The sequence below is a fragment of the Aethalodelphis obliquidens genome, unplaced genomic scaffold (assembly GCF_003676395.1).
Source record: "Aethalodelphis obliquidens isolate GAN/ISIS:26980383/991018 unplaced genomic scaffold, ASM367639v1 scaffold19, whole genome shotgun sequence".
NCBI classification, from domain to species: domain Eukaryota; kingdom Metazoa; phylum Chordata; class Mammalia; order Artiodactyla; family Delphinidae; genus Aethalodelphis; species Aethalodelphis obliquidens.
Genome location: NW_020837963.1, coordinates 3,178,110 through 3,200,500, shown reverse-complemented (window position 1 = coordinate 3,200,500; position 22,391 = coordinate 3,178,110). Strand labels below are relative to the sequence as shown.

The following is a 22,391-nucleotide window of genomic DNA, read 5'->3' as shown; positions in this document are numbered from 1 at the left end:
TTTTGACATTCGAGGAAACCAGTTTCAGGGAATTAAGTAATTTGTCCAAGGCCACCCAGATGCTAAGTGGCAAAACCGGGCATCTAACCAAGGTCTGTCTGACTCTGTGTGCTGAAACCAGTCTGCAATGAGTCTAGATTATCAGAAGACTTCCTACATGAGGTGGGACTTACAGGGTTAAGGAGACTTGAAAGCTGAGGCAGGAGGAGATGATGATGATCCTGAAACCACCTTAAATTTCAGACTGACACGCAGCCAGAGTCCCAGGACAGATAATGTATGTAAGATGCCTGGTCAGGGGCATTTGAAGCCAACCCTCCTTCTGTCATCCAGAGAAGAGTCTCCAGAGAATTCCCGCATGCCCCATCCCTGCAGGGGAGGCCCTGTTTCCCCAGGGAGCGTGGGAGGGTGGCTCTGTCACTGGCTCCCTCCCGGCCATGGAGAAACGTGGGGATTGTGAAAGGGGAGCACACATTGACTTAGGGCCCCACCACTTCCTCCTGGATGACCTTGGATAAGGCACTTAATTTCTGGGTGTGTCTCCTTTTCTTTAGATGCAAACTGGAAATAAAAATATATATGTCAAGGGCTTCCCTGGTGGCGCAGTGGTTGAGAGTCCGCCTGCCGATGCAGGGGACACGGGTTCGTGACCCGGTCCGGGAAGATCCCACATGCCGTGGAGCGGCTGGGCCCGTGAGCCATGGCCGCTGGGCCTGCGCGTCCCAAGCCTGTGCTCCACAACGGGAGAGGCCACAACAGTGAGAGGCCCGTGTACGGCAAAATAAATAAATATATAAATATATATATATAAATAAATAAATAAATATATATATATATAATATATATGTCAAAAGATTATTGTAAAGCTTAATAAAAGGACATACATACACACACACATAAAATGCCAAAGACGCCAAGTGGATGGTAATTGTACAGTCTAAATTTGATGAAAGTTCAGAAATTTGGTCATTATGAGGAGAGATGAAAAAAGGTGGTCAGACTAGGTTGGAAGCTCTCAGGCCCAGCCAGTCATTTGGGGTCATTTGGTTGGCAGGAATGACCCTCCTGAAATCCTCCAAGACAAACAGTGACAAGTTTGAGAGGGACAGCATCGAAATCTTCACAGTGGAGACCCTGGACCTGGGAGATCTGTGGAAAGTCAGGATCGGCCATGACAACACAGGTCTCTGCCTTCCCTCCCTCTTTTCCTGGCTAAGAACGTGAGGACCATGGTCAGGTCCCCGTGGGTGTCTAGGCAAGAATCTGAGGTAGACTTGGATGTCATCTGCCTTCCATAATGACACAGCTTCCTCAGTCCCTCCAGTCTGGTAGAGTCCTGGCTGCACGCAGAGATTCTGGTCTAATTGATCAGGGAGGGGCCAGGACGCTGGTGACTTTTAAAGCTTTCCCCAAAACCGCACTCTCAGAAATTTCAGTGGGCGGCCAGATTTGAGAATCCCTGATCAGTGGTCCTCAAATTTGAATGTGTATCAGAGCCACATTGGGGGGCTTGTTAACACACAGATTTCTGGGCCCCACCCACAGCCTTTGGTTGGAGTAGGTCTGGGGTGGGACCCGAGAGCTTATGTTTCTCACTGGTAATGCTGAGGCTGCTAGGCCGGGGGATCTACTTTGAGAACCACTGATGGAGCCAGTTCTTCCCAGAACCCACTGACACTGCAGCCACACAAAAGCTGTGCCCAAGTTTGTTCTCTCTCAGTAAAGCAGACTCATTTTCTTGGTCTTCAAACCATATCTTCTAAGCCTGAGGAAGGAGGCCTTCCTCCTTCCCTCTGGGACTGAGGAACAGGGTCTCTGCCTGGCTTCCATTTCTTTCTTTAAACCTGAGCACTCATTTTCCCAGGGAGGAGCATCGATCCTTCACTAGTTTCCCTTGCCTTCATGCATCGCAACCTGAGGCCAGGGAGCCCAGGGTTTCGCCCCGTCACTGGGTGGAACTATGGAGTCCTCGTGAACACAGGCTCCCTCTGGCATCTCTGGGCTCCCTCTTCGGAGCACCTTCCACCTGGGACAGTGTGCTTGCTTCCCTCCCTCAGACTCTCTGCCTCCTGTCATCTCCTCCCCATGCTCCTTTGCTCTTGCTAATTTCACTGACAGTAGGCTGGAGTGTGATCCGCCTTCAGCTGGGTGCAGGGGAGTCAGTTCAGTAATGCTGTAAGCAAGAGGGATGGCATGTTCACGGTGGAGCTATAAGCGCCAGCCGTCGAGTAGGGAAGCGTGTTTGGAGTCCCTGAAGTTGTTCACAGAAAACCATCTGTGTAGAGGTCCTTGATGAGTTCTGTGTCTCCTTCCCTCCAGGCAAGGCTCCAGGCTGGTTTTTAGACTGGGTAGAGGTGGACGCCCCATCCCTTGGAAGGTGCATGACATTCCCCTGTGGCCGCTGGTTGGCCAAGAATGAAGACGATGGTGCCATTGTCAGGGACCTCTTCCACGCGGAACTTCAGACAAGGCTGTATACACCATGTAGGAATCTTGCACAGCAAGGCTGGGCCTCCTCCTGCACCCCATTGCTCACCACCCCAACTCAGTCCCGGTCCATCATCCAGTGTTGACCCTTGGCCAGGCACACCTTGGAAATTCCCCTGGCCCTGTGCTGGCTGTGGACAGAGCCCTGGACCGAGGGAAAGGAAATATGGGATGTATTCCACACTGTACCCCAAACTAGCTGGTGACAACAGGCAGAGTGCCTGTGCTTTCAGCCAGTCTGTTGTACTAGCTCTGTGATGGGAGAGGCACGGAGACCCTGGTCTGAGGTGAAAGGAGCTTTCTGTGGGCACTAGGCATGATGAAACACCTCCCCTCACCCTGTGGTTGCTAGGCAACCATGTGAAGGTTCAGGTCCCTGGGTAGCAGCTCCCAGTGAAGGGACCATCTGGGGTGGTGGTGCTCATGAAGAACTTGACCTGCCTGTGTCCTGTTTTCACCTCCCCTCTGACTTTGCCCTCTGTCCCCCACCCTTAGTTGTCCCTTACGAGATCACCCTCTACACCAGTGATGTCTTTGCCGCTGGGACAAACGCCAACATCTTCATCATCATCTATGGCTGCGATGCTGTGTGCACCCAGCAGAAGTACCTGTGCACCAACAAGAGGGAGCAGAAGCTGTTCTTTGAGAGGAAGTCCGCCTCCCGCTTCATAATGGAGGTACCTGGGTCTGGCAGGCAGCCAGGGGAGCCAGGACTGGGGGCGGGATGGACCAGAAGACAAGAAGGAGCCCTTTGTCCAGAGTCTGACGTGTGCCTTCCGTCTGGTGCGCTGCTGTGAGTGAGGGAGACAGGCAGTTCATCCAACCTCTCTGAACCTCGGTGCATCTGTAGCCAGGAGGACAGTGAACCTGCCCTTCCAGGACCAGTGTCTGAATCAAAGGTGATCATGAGTGCATAGGGCTTAGGGAGCTAGAAGCACAATTCCAGTTCCATTGGGGCCATCTCCAGTGCTACCAACAACAGAGACCCGTGGAGAGAGCCGGCTTCCAGACTTTCTCGTCGTATAATTGTCTCCCGTTCATCTGCTGAGCTATGGCCAATCCTCTCATATACACAAGAGCATCCGTATACTCCTCGGCTCCCCCTCAACTCTGGCCTGAGAGTCGATCGACGGTTACTGTGGATGTATGTCACCACATCCACACCTTGGTATTCTCTGCACTCAGTCCCGTGCCTCCCTGTGCACTCCACCGCGTGCCAGGTGGGGTGGGAGAGACAAGGGAAGAAGAGGACCCAGACTATGCCTGCAAGGGGCTTGCAGTCCAGCTGGGGAACTCCAGATCTCACACGAGGCTAATGAGAGAGTCTGGCGATCATCATAGTAACTGATCCTGGGGGTAGGAAGGCACCATCATAGGGCTTTACCCATATTAACTCACTTAACCCTCATAGCAACTCTGCGCTTTAATCATCCCTGCTTAAATATGGGGAAACTGAGGCACAGAGCGTTTAGTAGCTTACATGAAATCACACAACCAAGGCATAGTGGAAGCAGGATTCAAAGCCAGGAGGACTGGCTCACAATATGTGCTCTTAGCTGCTGTAGTAGACTAGTCCATGGTGATGAGGGCAAACAGCAGGGCTGGCTGAGAGTGCTACAGGTGCTCAGAGATGAGAGAGGGCTCCCTGGAAGTGGTGGTTTTGAGCTGGACCTGAAAGTGGACATAAGCGGGAACAAGGAGGGAAGGATTCCTAGCAAGGGGAACATCATGGCCAGAGGTGGAAGTCAACACAGCAAGTGGCTTGAGGTTTGGCCAGAGGGGATAGGAGGAGAGTGATGCAACTTGGCTAGAGGACGAGATGGAGCAGGACCTAAAGGGGATGACTCTGCAGGACGAGAGATGGGAGCCAGGTAGTGGGGACCTTTTCAGATGTGCCCCTTACTTTCTGGTGGGAAACAAAGTCCAGAGCCCCTTCCTTCTTCCTCGGGCTGTGTCTGCCCTGGGGGACACCCTTTCCCCTCCCCACCTTCTCTGGGAGCAGTCAGCACTTCTGGGAAGTTTGCCACCTTGGTGGAGTTTTGTTTGTTTGTTTGTTTTTTGCAGTGCGCGGGCCTCTCACTGCCGTGGCCTCTCCCGTTGCGGAGCACAGGCTCCGGACGCGCAGGCTCAGCGGCCATGGCTCACGGGCCCAGCCGCTCCACGGCATGTGGGATCCTCCCGGACCGGGGCACGAACCCATGTCCCCCACATCAGCAGGCGGACTCTCAAACACTGCGCCGCCTTGGTGGAGTTTTTTAACAAGGAAAATTCAAGGGTGATTCATCTATGCACACAGAGCAACGCCCCACCCACCCGAGATGTCAAGGCGTATGCGTCACGCAAGCCTGATGCCGTCAGGGGCCCGAGCTGTGATTACACCTCAGCATGGCTTCTGGGGAGTTTTATTAATGAAGTCCGCCTAATGGGCAGCTATAATTTGCCAGCAATTTGTTGCTATCTTATCTCTTTTCAAATCTATCTGGGAGCTGCGTGTATGAGAGCTTAGAAACAAATGAGATCGCTTTGTGCCCCTGTCTCTCCATTTCTCTTTTCCAGTTGATCTTCAGATAAGAGGTGGAGCGCTGGTTTGCGAGCCCATAACCCTGGGTTCTGGTTCTGCTCAGCCTCTAACTCATGAGCAAGCCCCATCCTCTCTCCCTGGCCTCATCCTCAGACACACGGATCGGCTGGGAAAATAACAACAATAGCTAATAATTACTGAGCACTTCCCATGTGCCAACCTTGTCCTCAGCACTTGGTGTCCCAAGTCACCATTCCCAGAGTTAGGCTGGCAAACGATTCCATTCGCCAGCTGCCTGGCAGCTCAGCGTCCTTGAGTGCAGATTCTGTGAGCCACGATCTCACCCGTAGCTTCCTGTTTCTCCTGTTGTCAGAGGATAAGGCCCTGTGAAATCACTGGTCTCCATTTAATGATTCTGAAAGCCCGGGGACTCGTGGGGGACACCACTTCTCTGATGATGCATGGGTGAGCTGGCCAGCGGGGAGTTGGAGCGGAGCTGCAGGGCAGCAGAAGCAATGACAGTTATAGCATCTTGTTAACTCAGGGTGTCTCCAGCAATGTGGCACCACGTTGGTCACTTGGAAGGAGAGAATCACTGACAAGAAGAAGCACGTCTGCGATCTTAGATGTAGGAGTGACCTCGAAGGGTTGCTCTGCCCATGCCTCTGCCTTCAGCTGAGCAATCTTCCTATTTGATAGATGAGGCAGTTGAGACCTGGAAGGTCAAGTGCCTTGTCTAGATCACACAGCTCGTAGGGCTGCAACTGGGAAGGATGGAGGTGGGGTGGGAATAGGGGGAGGTTTCTCAAGCAGTGCTGATGGGCCTTCCCATGGCTGCTGACTGTGGGCCTGTGTGTGTGTGGAGGGTATGCAGTGGTCGGAGCTGTTCTAGTTCATTCCCAGGTCACATCTGTCTAGAGTTATAGAGGCTTTGCATTTGATGAATGACTCACTCACTCATTCAGATGCCATTCACTCATCGGGAGCTCTCATCCATCCTGGAGCCGTCTCTTTGTAGCACTGAGACCTTGATGGAGCAGGCCAGGCAGGTAGCTTTGCACAGCTGCTACCAGGAAACTCAAGTCTGCACACCCTCTTTAACCCCCAACTGCCAAAGCAAAAGGCATGAATTCTGTGGACCAACCATGAGCCAGAGCACCTGGGTAGTACCATATTTCCCTACCCTCTTTTCCCTTTACCCCGACTTCCTTGTTTATATCCACCTGTGATCGCTCAGATCCCCATAGGGCTGAGGCAGGGTGTGAACTGATACCTACAGCACCATTTCAGAAGACAATATGACACATGAGAACTGGGCGAGGCCCTGGAGTGCGACCTGGTGGGATGACGGAGGGCAGCCTGGCAGAGAGAGAGCCGGGGAGACAGGTGCCAGCTGAGTGGCTGCCTTGCCTTGTGTCTGGCCACCTCCCTGCTTCCTTAGAGGGCTCCGAGGGAAGAATCTGGGGATCAGTCACTCCTGGCTGAGTTCCTCCCTTGCATCTTATGCCCATAGGCTCCAGGCAGGAGAGATGGGAGAGCACAGCTCCTGAATTTCAGGGACTCACTGTGGCACGCACGTAATCAGCTCTTTCATTCAAGGGGACGTTCATACATACCTTGGTGGTTAAGGTTCAGCACTGCATGTGAGAGAACCCAGCTGACTTTGTCATACCCATTTTTCAAATGAGGAAACAATCATTCTTTCATCCTTCCAGCCAATAGTTATTGAGAATCTAGTTTCTGGGCTTTGGGGATGCAGTGATGAGCAAAACAGATGTGATGCCTACCCTTGTGGCTTTCAGTGGTAGAGAAGAAGGTATCACACCTTCTTTATCACACAGGTAAATGCAAACTTCTGAGAACTGCTGTGGGGGGTGGTTATAGGGTGCTGTCAGACCCTAACATGAAGAGATTTGACTTTCTTAAGGTGGTCAAGGGGGTTCCCTGAAGAAGTGATCCTTGAGCTGAGACCTGAATGATGAGGTTGAACAAACACTGGTTTAGGTAAAGAAGAGAAAAGGGAAGGGGCAGGGGGAGCATGTGCAAAGGACCTGTGACAAGAGAATGTAGAGTTTGAGGGACTGGAATTTGAGGGATATAGAAGAGGAGTGGCTGGAGATGAAGGGGGCTCTTGGGGGCCAAGGAGAAGGTAAGGGTGGTAAGAGAGGGCATGGGCAGAACTAGAACTCATCTTCTGATACCCCCCAGTCAGTTCTTAAGCCACTGCTAGAAGACAAGGAGCTGGGCTCCACCATGAAAAGGCGGGGGGGCAGCCTCCCAGAGCTTGAGTGAATTGAGTTCTGAAGTCTAGGCTGATGTTAAGCTTGCAGGGAGGAAGGGAGGGATGAGCACGGCATACGTAGGGGAGGGCGGGGGCTGGCTTGACTGGACAGGAGGGACATACTGGGAGAAAGTGACCCCAGGAAGTTCAAAGGGACTCAAGGGTGGATGCCCTGGGGAGGCAGGGTTTTGCTGAAGTTGTACTTTCCAGGACCTTTCAGCCAACATCTGGTACATTTTCTCCTTTCCAAAGTTAGAAGATGTGGGAGAAATCATTGAAAAAATTCGGATTGGCCATGATAATACGGGCATAAATCCTGGTTGGCACTGCTCCCACGTGGACATCCGCAGGCTCCTCCCAGATAAAGATGTGAGTTTCTGACTGATCTGTCCTGCTGTTTCTTTTGTTCCTTTTCAGAAGGGATTAAAGACAGATTCTTTGTAAGAAACGGTAGCCTTTTTAAGTTGAGATAAAATCATCTAAGGAAAATTCAGCCAGTTCACTCCGAGTGCAGGAACTAACTCAGGTCCAAGGCAGAATCTTTTAGAACCTGGCTTATGGGTCAAGAAGGAGGGTCTGGGCAACCATGTCTCTGCTCCCCACCCCCAAAGCCATACTACCAGTGAGTGACCAAGTGTGCCCTTCCTGCAACTCAAGGTCGACTCAGAGAAAGAAACCCACCTAACCAACTTGGAAAACATTCCAAAACCATGAAATTCTAAACCTAGGAAGCAGCTGTCAGTCATGGCTGTGGTATGAGCTGGGAGCTGGGAGCAGTTTAAAAAAAACAGAGCTTCTTCCCCTTGCCTGCTGAGTCTGAGTCTCTGGGATGGGGTTCAGATATCTATTTTTAAGTGACTCAGGGAACTCCACCTTCAAGAGCCTACCCCTGACATGGTGTGGAAAGTGCTTTAAGTAAGACTGGATCTGCCGGATTTGGGGCAGGCCGGGTGGGTGGGTGGGGGCTCCTCTGTGGCTTTTGTATTATCAGTAGGGCTCCATCACCCCTGTCCTTGGTTGGTCCCCATGAGTGTTGACATGGTGATGAATGACTGAAGTTGGCAGTTTCCACATTAAGGGCTCAGTTTCCTCCTTCCTCCTCACCCCAGGGCACAGAGACCTTGACCTTCCCTTGTGATCGATGGCTTGCCACCTCAGAGGACGACAAGAAGACCATTCGAGAACTGGTCCCTTATGATATCTTCACTGAGAAATACATGAAAGATGGGTCTTTAAGGCAAGTCTACAAGGAAGTGGAAGAGCCTCTGGACAGTAAGTGTGGTGTGATCGCCCTCATCACTGTCAGCAGAGCCCTCCCTTGTAGGGCACCTGCCCTGTGCTGGGCGGAGCCTTTGCACCCAGGAGGTAGAGTCTATAATTACCTTCACTCCATAGAGAGGGCAACTGAGGCTCACAGAGGTTACATAACCTGCCAAAGTTCACTCAGCTAATAAAATGGCAGGGCTATTCTTCAAAGGTACTCAGCTATCTCACTCCGAGGTTTGTGCGCAAATCCTTTCCTGGTCTGACGGTGTGATCATACATCCAAATGTGTGCCCTCCTGTGCCTGGACTATACTGGTCCTTGTTCTCTCCCTTGCTTAGTTAATTTGGCTACTAATCTGCAGGGCTTGGTCCTCTCTGCTCTTGCTGGATCCAGCTGTCCCAACCGAGTATGAATCAAATAGCATCCTGGCTTTGTACAGAACTGGAGCTGTGGCGTGTTTGTTCTCAGGGGCTAGGTGCAGCTCCAGTGTCCAAGGTCATGGGTTTCTTTTCTGTATGTGCCAGTTTGCTTGTTCTCATTGATGAGGTTTTTTTCTGCCTGATTTGCCCCAGCCTGACCACACACTTCTTGCTCTCATTCCTTTGCTTTTGAACTACCATGTTCTGGTTCTCTTCTTACCTCTCTGGCCGGCCCCTGAGTGCCGTTCTCCCTTCTCTTGCCGGTGGTATTGCTCCAGGCTCAGCCCTCAGCCTCAGCTGAGCCTCTGCTATAGCTCCCACATTTCCTTTAGTCTGAGTTGCCATTTGCTTCAGAGAGAAAAACAAGTGTTGCCTCAATAACGTGCCTTTCCCTACCCATATCTCTTTCTCCAAATTTGCTTTGCTATTGAATCTGGCGGATAATCCCCTTTTCTACTTGGATCCCAGAGGCTGCCCAGGAAAGCTGGCCCAGTGGCACACTTGGCTGTTCTGTGTTAATAACATGCCACAAACCCACTCTGTGCTGGGTGGTGTTTCTAGGGAAACATCTTTCCACGGAGAGCTGTGTGGCCTTGGTGGGATAGGGAGGGAGGAAGATCCAGGAATAGTAGGATTTGACTGCATGACCACATTGCCCAGCACCCGGACGCTGAATCGGTTTTCCTAATTCCCAAAGGACTGGAGAGAGTGGCGGGGGGTGGGGGGTGGGGAGAAAGGGGCAGGAAGGCCATTTAATCGCAGCCCTGGGGACACAGCACCCCACTCTGGGACGAGGGCTCCTAGAAGAGGTCCCGCCCAGGTGTGAAGCAGGGCTGAGTGCACAGCCAGCAAATGGATGGGGAGAGAAAATGAGGGGGGTGGGGACAGTCGACTGTCGTGTCTAAACCGTGGCAAGATTCCTAATGTTGCCTCATGTCAGTATTAGCCAGACAGGCGTGGGAGATGTTGACTCTTTTCGACACGAGAGGATTTGTTTAATGCACACGTGAAATGCTGGCCAGATTTTGAGCTGAGCCGAGCAAGGTGGGGGTGCTGGTTCCTGTCCTTGAGGGGACAGGCTTCTGAGAGCAGTTCTCCCAGTGCGCCAAGGAGGCTTAGCCAGCACAGTGCTGGGTGGGGTGGCAGAGAAGGGAGGGTGGGAAAGGGGACGTAGGGAGGGGGCGGAGTTCAGGATTGGATGTGAGTTTGTGCTCTGTGGTCTAGTCAAGGTGGACATGGGGGTGTGGGTCCAGAGCACAGGAGGGAACTGGGCTGGAGATGCAGCGGCGGGGAACTCACAGAAGTCAACACCCGGAGCATGCCGGGTAAGAGCTGCGGGAAGTGGACTGTCCTGGGAGACGTGGGCATCCGAGGGTAGGCAGACGATCAGGAACCTATAAAGCTGCTCAGGGAGCAGCCAGAGAGGCAGAAGGAGAGCAGGAAAGAATAATGCTGTGGAATCCAAGGGAAAATGAGGGTAATAATAGGAACCGTGTTCTGGGCGTGAGCGTGTTCCATACCAAACGGTAAGAGCAGCTCACATCACCTTACTCTCCTACATTCAATTACATGTGGTTTTGAGCCCACTTGCAAGGGTTGGTAAGCAAGTCCATCTCAGTCACTGCAGGGAGGGCGCATCCCCTTTTCTAGGGTCTTATAAAAATCCTGAGGCTCACATCAGGGGCCTGGCCCTTAGTCTAGGTGGGAACAACCTACACCTGTGGTCTCCTGCCGCTCGGTGACACTGCTGCTGCTTGCTCCCCGCCGACATGCAGGTTTCATCTCTCTGGATGGCCAGCAATGTTTCTCCATGGACCCTGGCTTTGTCAAAAGACCCTCTCTCTCTTTTTTTTTTTTTTTAATAAATTTATTTATTTTTGGTTGCTTTGGGTCTTTGTTGCTGTGTGCAGACTTTCTCTAGTTGCGGTGAGCGGGGGCTCCTCTTCATTGCGGTGTGCAGGCTTCTCATTGTGGTGCGCAGGCTTCTCATTGCGGTGGCTTGTCTTTGTTGCGGTGCACGGGCTCTAGGCACGCGGGCTTCAGTAGTTGTGGCTCGCAGGCTCTAGAGCGCAGGCTCAGTAGTTGTGGTGCACAGGCTTAGTTGCTTCATGGCATGTGGGATCTTCCCGGACCAGGGCTCAAACCCGTGTCCCCTGCATTGACAGGTGGATTCTTAACCACTCTGCCACCAGGGAAGCCGAAAAGACCCTCTCTTCAGCCTGGAGGCCTCCTTGCTTCAAGTCCCCAGATAAGCTAGGCAGCTGTCTCCTTATTGGGTCCCTTTGTGCAGGTGAGGATTTCCTACCACCCATAGGGACTCTCTAACCCTCACCTGCTCCCAGGCTGGGGAAACTGACCTTCTTCCCAGTTGGACCATTTCCGCCTTCACCTCAAAGCCACAACTTTCATCCTTCCCCTTGGGGATAATCCAGCTAAGTCCCCTCTTCCCTGGCCTGGAACTCCAAAGCCCCTGGGATAAAGGAATACGGAGAGGAGATAAAGAATGCTCAGGCTTCCTAAAAACAAAGCCTTGCCTTTCCCTCCTGGGCTGCGGATTGGGAAAGGGGCTCCTTTGTTCTTCCCTGATGAGTGTAGAGCAGCAAAACAAAAACAAGACAGTGTTTAGTTTCATTTTCCTGAATAACTTTTAATAACTGTCACACCAGTATTTATTGAGCCCTTTCCAAAGGCCATAGGAGATAAAGGAGTGGGTGGCAGTGACTGTGGCTTTGGTGAGGGGGGTTTCCCTGGAGTGCTGGGGGCAGGCTGGTTGAAGAGTAAATGAAAATACGAAAGACACTGAGGGGAAGCTAGTCTTTCAAAAATATTTGATTTTTTCCATAAACCGTTTAGAAGGATCTGGCACTGATACCGGTCACCCTCACATGGGAAGGCACCTTACTGTCAGTGTGTCACGGTAGATAGATTTAGTGACCACGGTGTGCATGTGTGTCAGGCAGTTTCCTGAGTCTTTCCCCCGGAAGCTATAAGCAGCTGGAGGGGTGGATGGTTTGAGGGGGCTGGAAAAGTCTCCATCCCTTGGGTCTCTTAGAGGTAAACTTCCCACTGGTGAAGCCACTCCGACCTGTAGCAGAATGTGTGTAAGGGAACAGACAAAAGGAGGACACTCAGTTCTCCTGGAGTCCCGGGCCACAGCTGAATACCACCTACAAATCCAGTTCCCCCAAACCTAAACAATGCCATCCCTTTCTTCCCTTTGTCTGTCCGGCTGCCCACCCAGTTGTGCTGTACTCGGTGCAGATCTTCACAGGAAACGTTCCCGGGGCAGGGACGGACGCCAAGGTCTACATCACCATCTATGGAGACCTCGGGGACACGGGAGAGCGGTACCTCGGCAAGTCAGAGAACCGCACCAACAAATTCGAGAAAGGAACGGTAGGCGGAGCCCGCCGAGTTACCCCGCCCCTCTCCTCCCTGTCGCGTTATCATTATGGGGGGTGGCGATGAAAGGGGCCAGCTCTTCTTGTCTTGGAACTTTGCGGGATGTCATGCACCCTTATGTGGGCATTTGCCCCCCACAGAGTCTGCTCCCCTTCTCTCAGCCTACGCTGGGTCCTGCATGTGGAGTAGGGGTGGGGCTTGAGCAAGTGGAGTAGGGGTGGGGCTTTGAGGACTGGGTTGTCTTCAAAGAATCCAGCTCAAAGCAGTGGGTCACGAGCATGGAGTGGTGAGCGCCTGCAGAGTGGCGGTGTTGCCCGGACAGCAGCTTGAACTAGGGGTCTGGAGGCCTCGTTCTGCCATCCACTCCTTACATGGCTGAGCATCTCTGGCCTCAGTTTCCTCATCTGTGAAATAAGGAGGCTGATGTGAATCAGCTAAACTGTGTTGTGCAGAGGCCTGGGCAGCACCGAGGCCCACGGGAGCCACAGAAGGGTAGGGGCAGCAGACAGGCAGCCACTCCTCCCGCATGGGTCCACTCTGACCTGGCCTATCTATTGGAGGGCCAAGCAAGCCCTCTATTAAGCAAGGGTCTCTGTGGCTACGGAAAAGCCTTGAAAACCACCGCACTGGATGGTGTCCAAGGCCCTGCCAGCTCTGACCTAACAGTGGTTTTACAAAAAAGAAGATATCCGACCAAACTTGCCTTCCCACCAGCTTGGCCTCCCTCTCCCCGCCAGAGCTCCCCTCTCTGGAAGGTGCCCCTGCCGCCTTCCCCATTCACTGTCCCTCGGCCTCTCTTCCCCCTCCATTCACTGAACCCCCCCAGACCAGGCTACAGCTGTGGGGATGAAAGCAAGGTGATTGGCTCTAACTGAGTCTGCGGCCCTCCCTGTGGCCCAGTGCCTGGGGAGATTCCCACATCAACCAGCGGGTGTTTATCAGGGGTCTCCTTAAGCCCGACCCCCAGCCAGGCATGACCTTTAGTGCTGAAACATTCGCAACTTGGTGAGGAGGAATGTAGCTCTGGGCCAAGCAGGTGTCACTAAGCAGGTCTGCAGCTGGCGGGTAACCCCAGGAGCCAGACCCCCTGGAAGGAGCCCCAGCCGGACCTCGAGGTCTGGGAGGAGTCAGGCCCCAGGGCTGCCTTTGCTCTATCATCCAAATATGAACCCATTACCTTTAGCTTTGGTTTACTGCTTCTGGAATGGGAATAGCTACTTAGACCCCTGAACTGAAAAACTGAACAAGAGATAGAAGAGCGCTTTGTACCAGGGAGAAAAAATTTATAACACACACACACACAATATAGTTGTTTGCCACACTTACAAGGCAGCTAATAGGAGGTCTATTCATTTTGGAAAAATAGAATAACAAAGAGGTCAAGTGACTCATGTGGTGTGCCTGACCCTGAAGTAGGGACGTTATGATCAGGCTGACTCACATATGCTGCTCTGGCACGTGGCCATGCCATGCGGCGCAGGCGTGCCCAGACCTGCGGCTGGGGCCAGATCACGTGCGTTCAGCTCCTGTCTCTGACACTGACTAGCTGTGTGATCCTGGGCAAGTTCCCTAGCATCTCTGTGCCTCAGTTTCCTCCACCATAAAATAAGTTCACTGAATTAAAACATGTGACGTGTGTGACGTGCCTAGAACCATGCCTGGCATGAAGTTAGCTCCTTGTTAGTGCTGGCTGTTGTTGAGGCTTGGGAGAGCCCACCTTTCCTGTAGCTCATCACAGTGCCTGGAAAATGCACCATCAGACAGCAGTGTGCGCCATGTGGATGAAAGGTCGCTCGTTCGTGGCTAAATCCACAGGGCCTAGCAGAGTAGGCGCATAAATATTTTTTGAGTGAATAAATGAATGAAGGTATAAATGAAGGTGATGCAATCCATTCTCCTCTGTATTTAGATTCAGATTTTTTTCTCTCTTAGCAATTATGACATTACAAGAAAAGTCTCTGCCTCATCCCTTTCTCTTCCTTCCCTCCTGTGCTGATGTCCCACTGGGGGAGCTGCAGCTACTTCTGGCTCAGTCACTGATGAGTTAGGACTTTAAGTTCACTGCTGAGCATCTAAAAGCTTCCACTTCTCTACTTATTTGCTCCAGAATCTAGGAGTCACCTGGACACCCCTCTCCCTATCAGCACTCCCTTCCCACCCATATCCAATCAATCTTGGAGAGTCATGGAGAGGATCTCTTCTAAATAACTCTCAGATCAGCCCGGTCAACTTTGTCACTACTCAGCCCTTCCTTATTGCACCTTGTTTAGTGAGCCAGTCTCGTCTCCCTGCTCCAGGCCCCTGAAATCTGATCCATCCTCCAGCTGTCCCCAATTAACCCTTCCAAAGGTGGCCGGGTCACTCCCTCACTTCAACCTGTCAAGCTCCCCACCGATCCCAGATCTGGTCTGAGCCTTTCATGGGATTCACAAACCTTCACTGCCTGCCCAGCCAGCCTGCATAGAATGTCCCCCTGGGCCCCAGTTTCCAGAATGCTCCATACTTTCTTCTGTCTCCACTTTTTCCCAAGCCTTTTCTCTGCATCTGTGCACATACGCACATAGGAAATACAGAGTGCTGCTCTGTGGTTTTAACTTTTTACATAAAAGGCATCATCCTATATGCGTGCTTTTTGCATGCAATGGAGTATCTTCGAAATCTATGTGTCAGGAGAGTCAAACACAGATATTGTCGTCTTGTTCTTTGTAACCACTGCACACATAACATTCCACACACGACATTGCCATGGTTATTTACCATTCCCTAAGCACTGTGGACACCAAGGTGGGTCCCAATTTTCCACTGTAAAAAGATATCCTGCAATAAGCATCCTTGTGCACGTATGAAGGTGTCCCCCCAGGACAGATGCAAAGTGGAATTGCTGTGTCGTAAGGTGTACCCATTTTTGCTCTAATGGACTCAGCCACTTGCCAGTGCCCCAAGGCCTGCACAGGCCCACACCCGCCATCAGCATCACACCATCCACCTGCACTTTCCTCAGCCCGCAGCCTGACCTGCCCTGGCTGCCTAGAAGGCCCAGCCCCCCAACTTCAGCTTAATGCCTCCACCTGGCAAGTCTTGCCAGCCCTGCCCCTAGTCCTTGCGCAGGTGGCTGTTCCCACCACCTGGGCTGTCCTGAAGAGGAGCCCAGCATGTCCTATCATCCCTGGGTTCCCAGCACTCAGCACAGTGACTTAGCATATCTTTCAGAAGGGAAGTGGGTGTCATTCAGGGTCACCTCTCCCTCTTCCCCCTCCCCAGGCTCCTGCCAGCTGTGTTTTGACCCCACTTCTAGAACTCCACATGTCACTGAGCAATCCTAAAGGAATGCAAGCACCCAAGAGTGCAATGTCACATCACTAAAGATATAATCAGGGACACAGAGAAGGGCCAATGTCACACCCCTGACAAAATCCCTCATGAACCCAGAGTCCAGGTGATAGGCCCTGTGCTCTCCCCAGCCTGGCCTCCGCCACAGCCTCTCCCCTCTCTGCCTGCACTCCTGCAGCCTGACCTGGCTCCTCCAGCTGCCAGCTTCCCCTGGGAATTTCAAGCCTCCTCTCATTATTCAGAAAGATTTCACCTCTTCCATAGCTCTTACCGTCCAGCCTCCCACCTGACCTCAAGCCAATACTCAGCATAACTAAGGATGTCCAGGTACCAGGCTGAGCACCCCACTCACACAGCTCGTCAGGGTCCATATTCCAAACACCCACAGGGCTTATCCCAAGAGGAGCCGGACTGCAAAACGGGGCCATTGTGGAAGCGAGGCCTTGGAATACCAAACTCTGCGTTAGGGATTTGGGCCTGGAAGGCTCCTGGCTAGAAAGGGTCTGTTCAGCCCAACAGTTGAGGGGGATGGAAGGTACTGGATGGATGGGGTTGGAGTGGGTGGAGGTGGGGAGCGCCCCGCCACCCAAGTCCACACATCTGGACTCCCCAGGCCGACACCTTCATCATCGAGGCTGCTGACCTGGGTGTCATCTACAAGATCAAGCTCCGCCACGACAACACCAAATTGTGTGCAGACTGGTACGTGGAGAAGGTGGAGATCTGGAACGACACCAACGAGGACGAGTTCCTGTTCCTGTGCGGGCGCTGGCTGTCCCTGAAGAAGGAGGACGGGCGGCTCGAGAGGCTCTTTTATGAGAAGGTGCGTGAAAGGCAGCCGGGGGGCTTGGTTCAGCCATGGCCTGTTATCCTCATACCTGGGGTGGCTCAGTGGAGCACAGGGTGCCAGAGGTGTAACGGGCCTGGGTTGTGCTCCTCCGGACAGGAGTACACTGGGGACCGGAGCAGCAACTGCAGCAGCCCCGCTGACTTCTGGGAGATCGCCCTGAGCTCCAAGATGGCCGATGTCGACATCGCCACAGTGACAGGGGCCATGGCTGACTACGTTCAGGAAGGCCCAGGTAAGTCAAGCAGAGAACTCATCAGAGGAGGAGCAGGCACATGGATGTGTTTCAACTGTTCTTGGACAGGCCATGTGTTGACCCCACCATCATTTGACCTACATTTAACACTTTGTAATTTACACACAGTTTCCTCACATGTTGTCTATTTCCATCCCCAGGATAGCCCTGTGAACCGAGAGATGTTGACCTAAAACAAATAGATTGCCAGTCATTTCTCCAGTGAAAATGGGTTTATTCAGGATCAGCAGAGAATTGCAGCTTGGAGTCTGCAACCAGGGCAAGCTACACGCAATTCCCCATAGAGCAACGGGAGGAGAACTCTTTTATAGAGGAGAAAATGAAGTTGGGAAGGCTGTAGTAAACGAAGAGTCCGTGGCTGTTCACTGGCTGAGTTGTTGCCAGGAGAGGAGTCTTTCTTCTTCCTGTTGGGCTCTGCCTGTTGTCACAAGGCATGAGCGCTCCCCCTTCTGGTCTCCTGACTCTATGTAATTGAGGTTTCTATTTATTAATTTTTTATATTTTCTCCTGTTGATCAAGACCTTTCTATGAAAGTATCGCTGATCAAGAGTCAGGTCTTCTGGTTTCAGCAGTTTTTTTGTCCCTTAATGTCAGGAAGGGCCTTTCCTGGGTGTAGTGTCCCATGTTGGAGACAAAGTGCACAGACTGGAATCCTAATGAGATCACATTTGAGTAACAAGGAGGGGTAGGAGAGAGACCTCTCGAGCATTTTTTTAATCCAAAGTCTATGTTACAAAGATAATAGGCTCTGGAGATTATCTGAAGTGTTATGTCATCATCAAAGGTTTGGAAAGAAACTTCTGACAGACCTGATCTGGATATCTTGGGGAAGTTGTCTCATCAAATATTGTATGCTTCAATTCCAGGAGATATTTACTTTCATGTCACTAGATGATGTGCAAGTCCAATCAGGATTTGGAAGCCTTCTTTGTCACGTGAATCCAAGAGTCTGTTCCCTGGAGTTTGGCAGCACAGGTGTTGGTTAGCAGTACTTGATAGGGGCCTCTCCAGAAAGAGTGAAGATAGTCTTTCTGGAGATATCTTTTCCAATAGACAAACTACCCAGGCTGTAAGGTGTGATGCTTAAGGTCTTTGTCCCCAGAGAGCACGCTGTGAAAAGATTGCTCTACAAAAAACACGATTATTTTTAACAAAAGCAGTATGAGAGTCTCTCTCCTTTTGTTGGCTGTGGATCAGAAAAAGCAGAAGCCAAGAGCTTTGGGTGTCCTGTGACTGTCTCAAAGGGCGAGTGTTTGTGAGTTCCAAAAGGAGTGGATCTAAGATTTAGAAGGATCAATGGCAAACTTTGGGACAAGGTATTTGGAGGGTTTCTACAAATGTTGCCGTTGAGTCTTAATAATGCCGTTAGTGCACTTGACTAAACCAGACCATTGAGGGTGATAAGCACAGTGAAGTAAAACCAGCCACACAGTGCAGACTTGTCAAAGTACCTGACGAGCAAAATGCATTCCTCAATCGCTGTGAAGTTCGAGAGGAGTTCCTCAGGTAGGGAGAATCTTTTCCAAAAGGACTTTAGCCACAGAAGAGGCAGTAGCCTGTCTGCAAAGGAAGGCTTTGGTCCAGTGTGAAACATACAGACCATGACTGAAAGATATTTATCTCCATGAGATGGAGGAAGTTGTATGAAATCCATTTACCAGACCTCAAATGGTCCATTAGGAAGTTTAAAATGCCCAGGGGCAGTACAAACAGGCTTCCCTGAATTGTATTTCAGATAAGTGGAATAGTGAGGTAGGCGCTTTTTGTGGCCTTGTTAATGTTTCCTCACTGATATTGATTCATGGGTGCTATCTTTTTGCCAGTAGACCAATGGTTTAATGCATGTACAATGGTGATTAGTGGGAATTTTAGATCTCTAGTAGGACTGGGTTGTTATTTGGTCCAAATCAGAGCTTTCTCTTTTTATCAAACCAACAACTGTTGAATTTTCAATCTTGCTTTTCTTTTTTCTGAGGCCAATTGTTGGGCTTCTCTAGCCAGTTTTGCTATGTTATCATTTGGGGAAATATCCCTTTGGACCATGACAGAGGTTTGACTGCTTTCAGTTCCATTAAGGTCAGCATTCCTTGCAGAAATGTCAGCAAGGTGATTTCCCTCAGCTTCCAAAGAGTCAAGTTTAGAATGCCTTAGAATCTTATCAATAGCTAAAACATTGCATCCAATCATTCCTGAACATAGGGATCATTTTAAATTTTATTTCCACTGGAAGTAAAGAAGCCATGCTCTCCCCACAACATTCCAAAATCACAAGCTATTCCAAAAGCATATCTACTATCAGTATGAATATTGACAGTTTTGTCCTTGGCTAAATTACGAGCTCGTGTAAGATTGTAACCTATGGAGCTCACTTTTGAGTAACCATATGAACCACAGGGCTGAAGTAGCCATAGGTAACAACATCAAAAGGAGTTGCAATAGCATACCCAGCACAATATTTGTCATTGTCACCTTCTGAATAAGAACTATCAATGAACCATGAGAAGTCAACATTACCCAGAAGAATTTCCTGAAAATCATCAGGAGGAGTCAGGAGGTGACCCATCAGCATTAAGCAGTGGTGAGGGACTTCATCACAGAGGGAGAGGAGAAGGGTAGCCAGGGTAAGGTTATTACAACGTAAAAGAGTTACGTGGGGACTTCCCTGGTGGCACAGTGGCTAAGAATCCGCCTGCCAATGCAGGAGACATGGGTTTGAGCCCTGGTCCGGGAAGATCCCACATGCCGCGGAGCAGCTAAGCCCATGTGCCACAACTACAGAGCCTGCGCTCTAGAGCCCACGAGCCACAACTACTGAGCCCACGTGCCACAACTACTGAAGCCCGCATGCCTAGAGCCCGTGCTCCGCAACAAGAGAAGCCACCACAATGAGAAGCCCGTGCACAACAACGAAGCGTAGCCCCTGCTCGCTGCAACTAGAGAAAGTCCGCATGCAGCAACGAAGACCCAACGCAGCCATAAATAAATAATTTTTTTTTTAAAAGAGTTATGTGAGGACCAGTTAACAAAAGGACTTCATAGGAAGTGAGGTGGCTGACTTAGAAATGTTGAGTATCATGAGAATTCAGGAGGGCTTCTACTTCATGAGGTACAAAAATGGTTAAAGAAGATCCCACAATGATTTTCTCAGTAGCCCTTAACCAAAAGGGCAGTGGCTGTAATGGCTCTAAGGCAAAGGTGGTATCCCAGTGGCACAGGCTCCAGTTGCTGGCTACAATGCCCTATGGGCCAATGGTGTGCCCTGTGTTTTGGGGTAAATACCCCAGGGGTAGCCTCTTCCTTTTCATATACCAAAAGGGAAAAGGAAATCTGATTTCCATTTGGGATGCCCAAGGGCAGGTGGGTTCATCAAACTCTCCTTTAAGGCCTTAAAAGCTATGTAACTGGTTCTTCCCATAATATTAGGTCAGGGTTGTTATTGTTTAGTGAAACATACAGAGGTTTGGCCTTAAGAGAGGAATTTGGAATCCAATTTTCGCAATAACAAAGTAGCCCAAGAAAACCGAGCAGTCAGTGCTTAGTTTGGGGTTTGGGGAAACTTGAGACACCATGAAGTCTATCTGGAACTAGGTATAGCTCTTGTTCTGACATAAAATGCCCTAAATATTGAAACTAGGTTTGGACAAACTGCAACTTTTCTTTGGCAATCTTATATCCCTTCAAGATTAAAAGCTTTAGCAAGTAGACACTGTCTTCTTATGAGGAAGCTTGAGAAGGAGAGAAAAGAAACAAATCATCCACGCGTTGCAACAAAGTAGATCCCTAGGGAAATTTATATCATCCAGATCAGCCTTCAGGATTTGTGAGAAAAAAGGACTCCTAGAAAAACCCTGAAGCATTGCTGTCCAGGGGAATTGTTTTTCTTCCCAAGTGAATGCAAAAAGGTATTGGCTAGCTTCATCAACTGGAATACTAATTGATGTACTGCATAAATCATTTACAGTCAAGAATTTGCTTCTGTGGGAATGAATATTAGTAACATTTGAGGTTTAGGAACAATAGGGTGTTGAGGGATAACTATGCTTTCTATTGCTCGAGGTCCAAGACGAACCTCTACCCTTGACCCTTAGGTTTTCTCACCAGCAAATGGGAGAGTTACAGGGGCTAGTACAAGAAATAATGAAGCCTTGAGCCTTGCAGTCTTCTATTATTGACTTATGCCTTGAAGGGCTTCTTCACTTATACAATATTGATGAATTCTGAGAAGAGATTTTTGGGAATCTATTTGAACCTTGGTGGGAGGTACACTGTGAATTTTTGCCAGTATTGGTTGGAGGTTTTGCCCTTAAGGAAGCTGGTAGCTGATTCAATAGGGACAAATCATCAGTGTTTCCAGAATCATCTCTACTACTGTCAGAGGTGGAACAAATAAAAAATGTCAAAGGGTCATTTAACTCATCTGGTTGGCTGCTTTGATGACTACTGTCAAGTTCTAGAATTATTTCCCCTTTGGGGGAGAAATTCCAACATGATACTTCTCTAAGAAATCTTGGCCTAATAAATGGGAGTGGAGGAACAAAGGAGAAAAGGGTGTGTATTTCTCAAAGGGCCTAAGCAAAAGGGAATAGGTTCAGAGACAGGAACCTCTTGAGGTTCATTAGAGATCCCCACTATTTGAAGTGGTTTAGTACTCTGGGGCAGGGGCTGCTTGAGTAGGGGGGTTGAGCATTGGGAGTGTGGCTCCGTGACAGGACTGGGAGAGATTCATTCCCAACCTGGAGAAATGTTTCTCCGAGCTGATTAAGAGGGAGGATAGGGCAGAGCTCCTGTATTTTCTGTGAGCCCTGTCTGAGAACTGGGAGGACGTTGGAGGGCTGAAGGTGCCTGAAGCACTTAAATCTGTAGCAATCTCTTTTCCAATGTCCTGTATGTTTGCCATAATAGCAGAAACTAAAGGGTTTAGGTTTTGTTTAGGGGCCTTCAATTGTTGGCGATGAAGAATAAGAATTTTGGTGGTCCTCCTTTTAGGTGGCTCATCTAGAGTGCGAGAGAGCTGGTGTGCCAAGTTAACTAACCTGGAGTGGACACAGTTTACCATTCCATCCTGGTCCTTTTTTGCTAGAAGGGAAAGTTTCCTGTTTAGCTACTCAGAGTTAAAAGCTACTCAGGTGGAATCAATAATCTGAAGTCAGTTATAATAGTTATGAACAGGTTCATCAGATTTTTGTGTGCAAGCCTGAATTTTGTTGCAATCAACAGGCTTTGGAAAAGCCTTAGGAATCGCCCGACAAAGTCACCTAGCGATTGCCTGAGCCTGATCATATACCTCGTTTTATTGCACTTTGCTTTCTTGTGCTTCACAGATATTGCGTTTTTTACAAATTGAAGGTTCGTGGCATCTCAGTGTACAGCAAGCCTATCAGCGCCATTTTTCCAACAGTATTCGCTCCTTTCCTTGTCTTTGTGTCACATTTTGGTAATTCTTGCAATATGTCAAACATTTTTATTATTATTATATTTGTTCTGGTGATCTGTGATGAGTGATCTTTGATGGTACTATGGTAATTGTTTTGGTGTGCCACAAACCTATATAAGATAGGTGAACCAATATAAGATAGTGAACT

The 22,391-nt window shown here is 50.1% G+C and overlaps 1 protein-coding gene across 3 annotated transcripts in view; it reads left to right on the top strand.

Annotated features, from left to right (window-relative positions):
* The window catches only part of LOXHD1 (lipoxygenase homology PLAT domains 1), a 202,399-nt gene that overhangs the window by 118,816 nt on the left and 61,192 nt on the right, over window positions 1-22,391 (top strand). For all 3 annotated transcript variants that reach the window (XM_027118421.1, XM_027118422.1, XM_027118420.1), the window contains 8 exons: window positions 1,055-1,183; window positions 2,320-2,484; window positions 2,983-3,164; window positions 7,542-7,658; window positions 8,399-8,561; window positions 12,216-12,370; window positions 16,320-16,529; window positions 16,653-16,788. In XM_027118421.1, coding sequence (XP_026974222.1) covers window positions 1,055-1,183; window positions 2,320-2,484; window positions 2,983-3,164; window positions 7,542-7,658; window positions 8,399-8,561; window positions 12,216-12,370; window positions 16,320-16,529; window positions 16,653-16,788 — 1,257 coding nt within the window. The remainder of the gene's footprint in view (window positions 1-1,054; window positions 1,184-2,319; window positions 2,485-2,982; window positions 3,165-7,541; window positions 7,659-8,398; window positions 8,562-12,215; window positions 12,371-16,319; window positions 16,530-16,652; window positions 16,789-22,391) is intronic.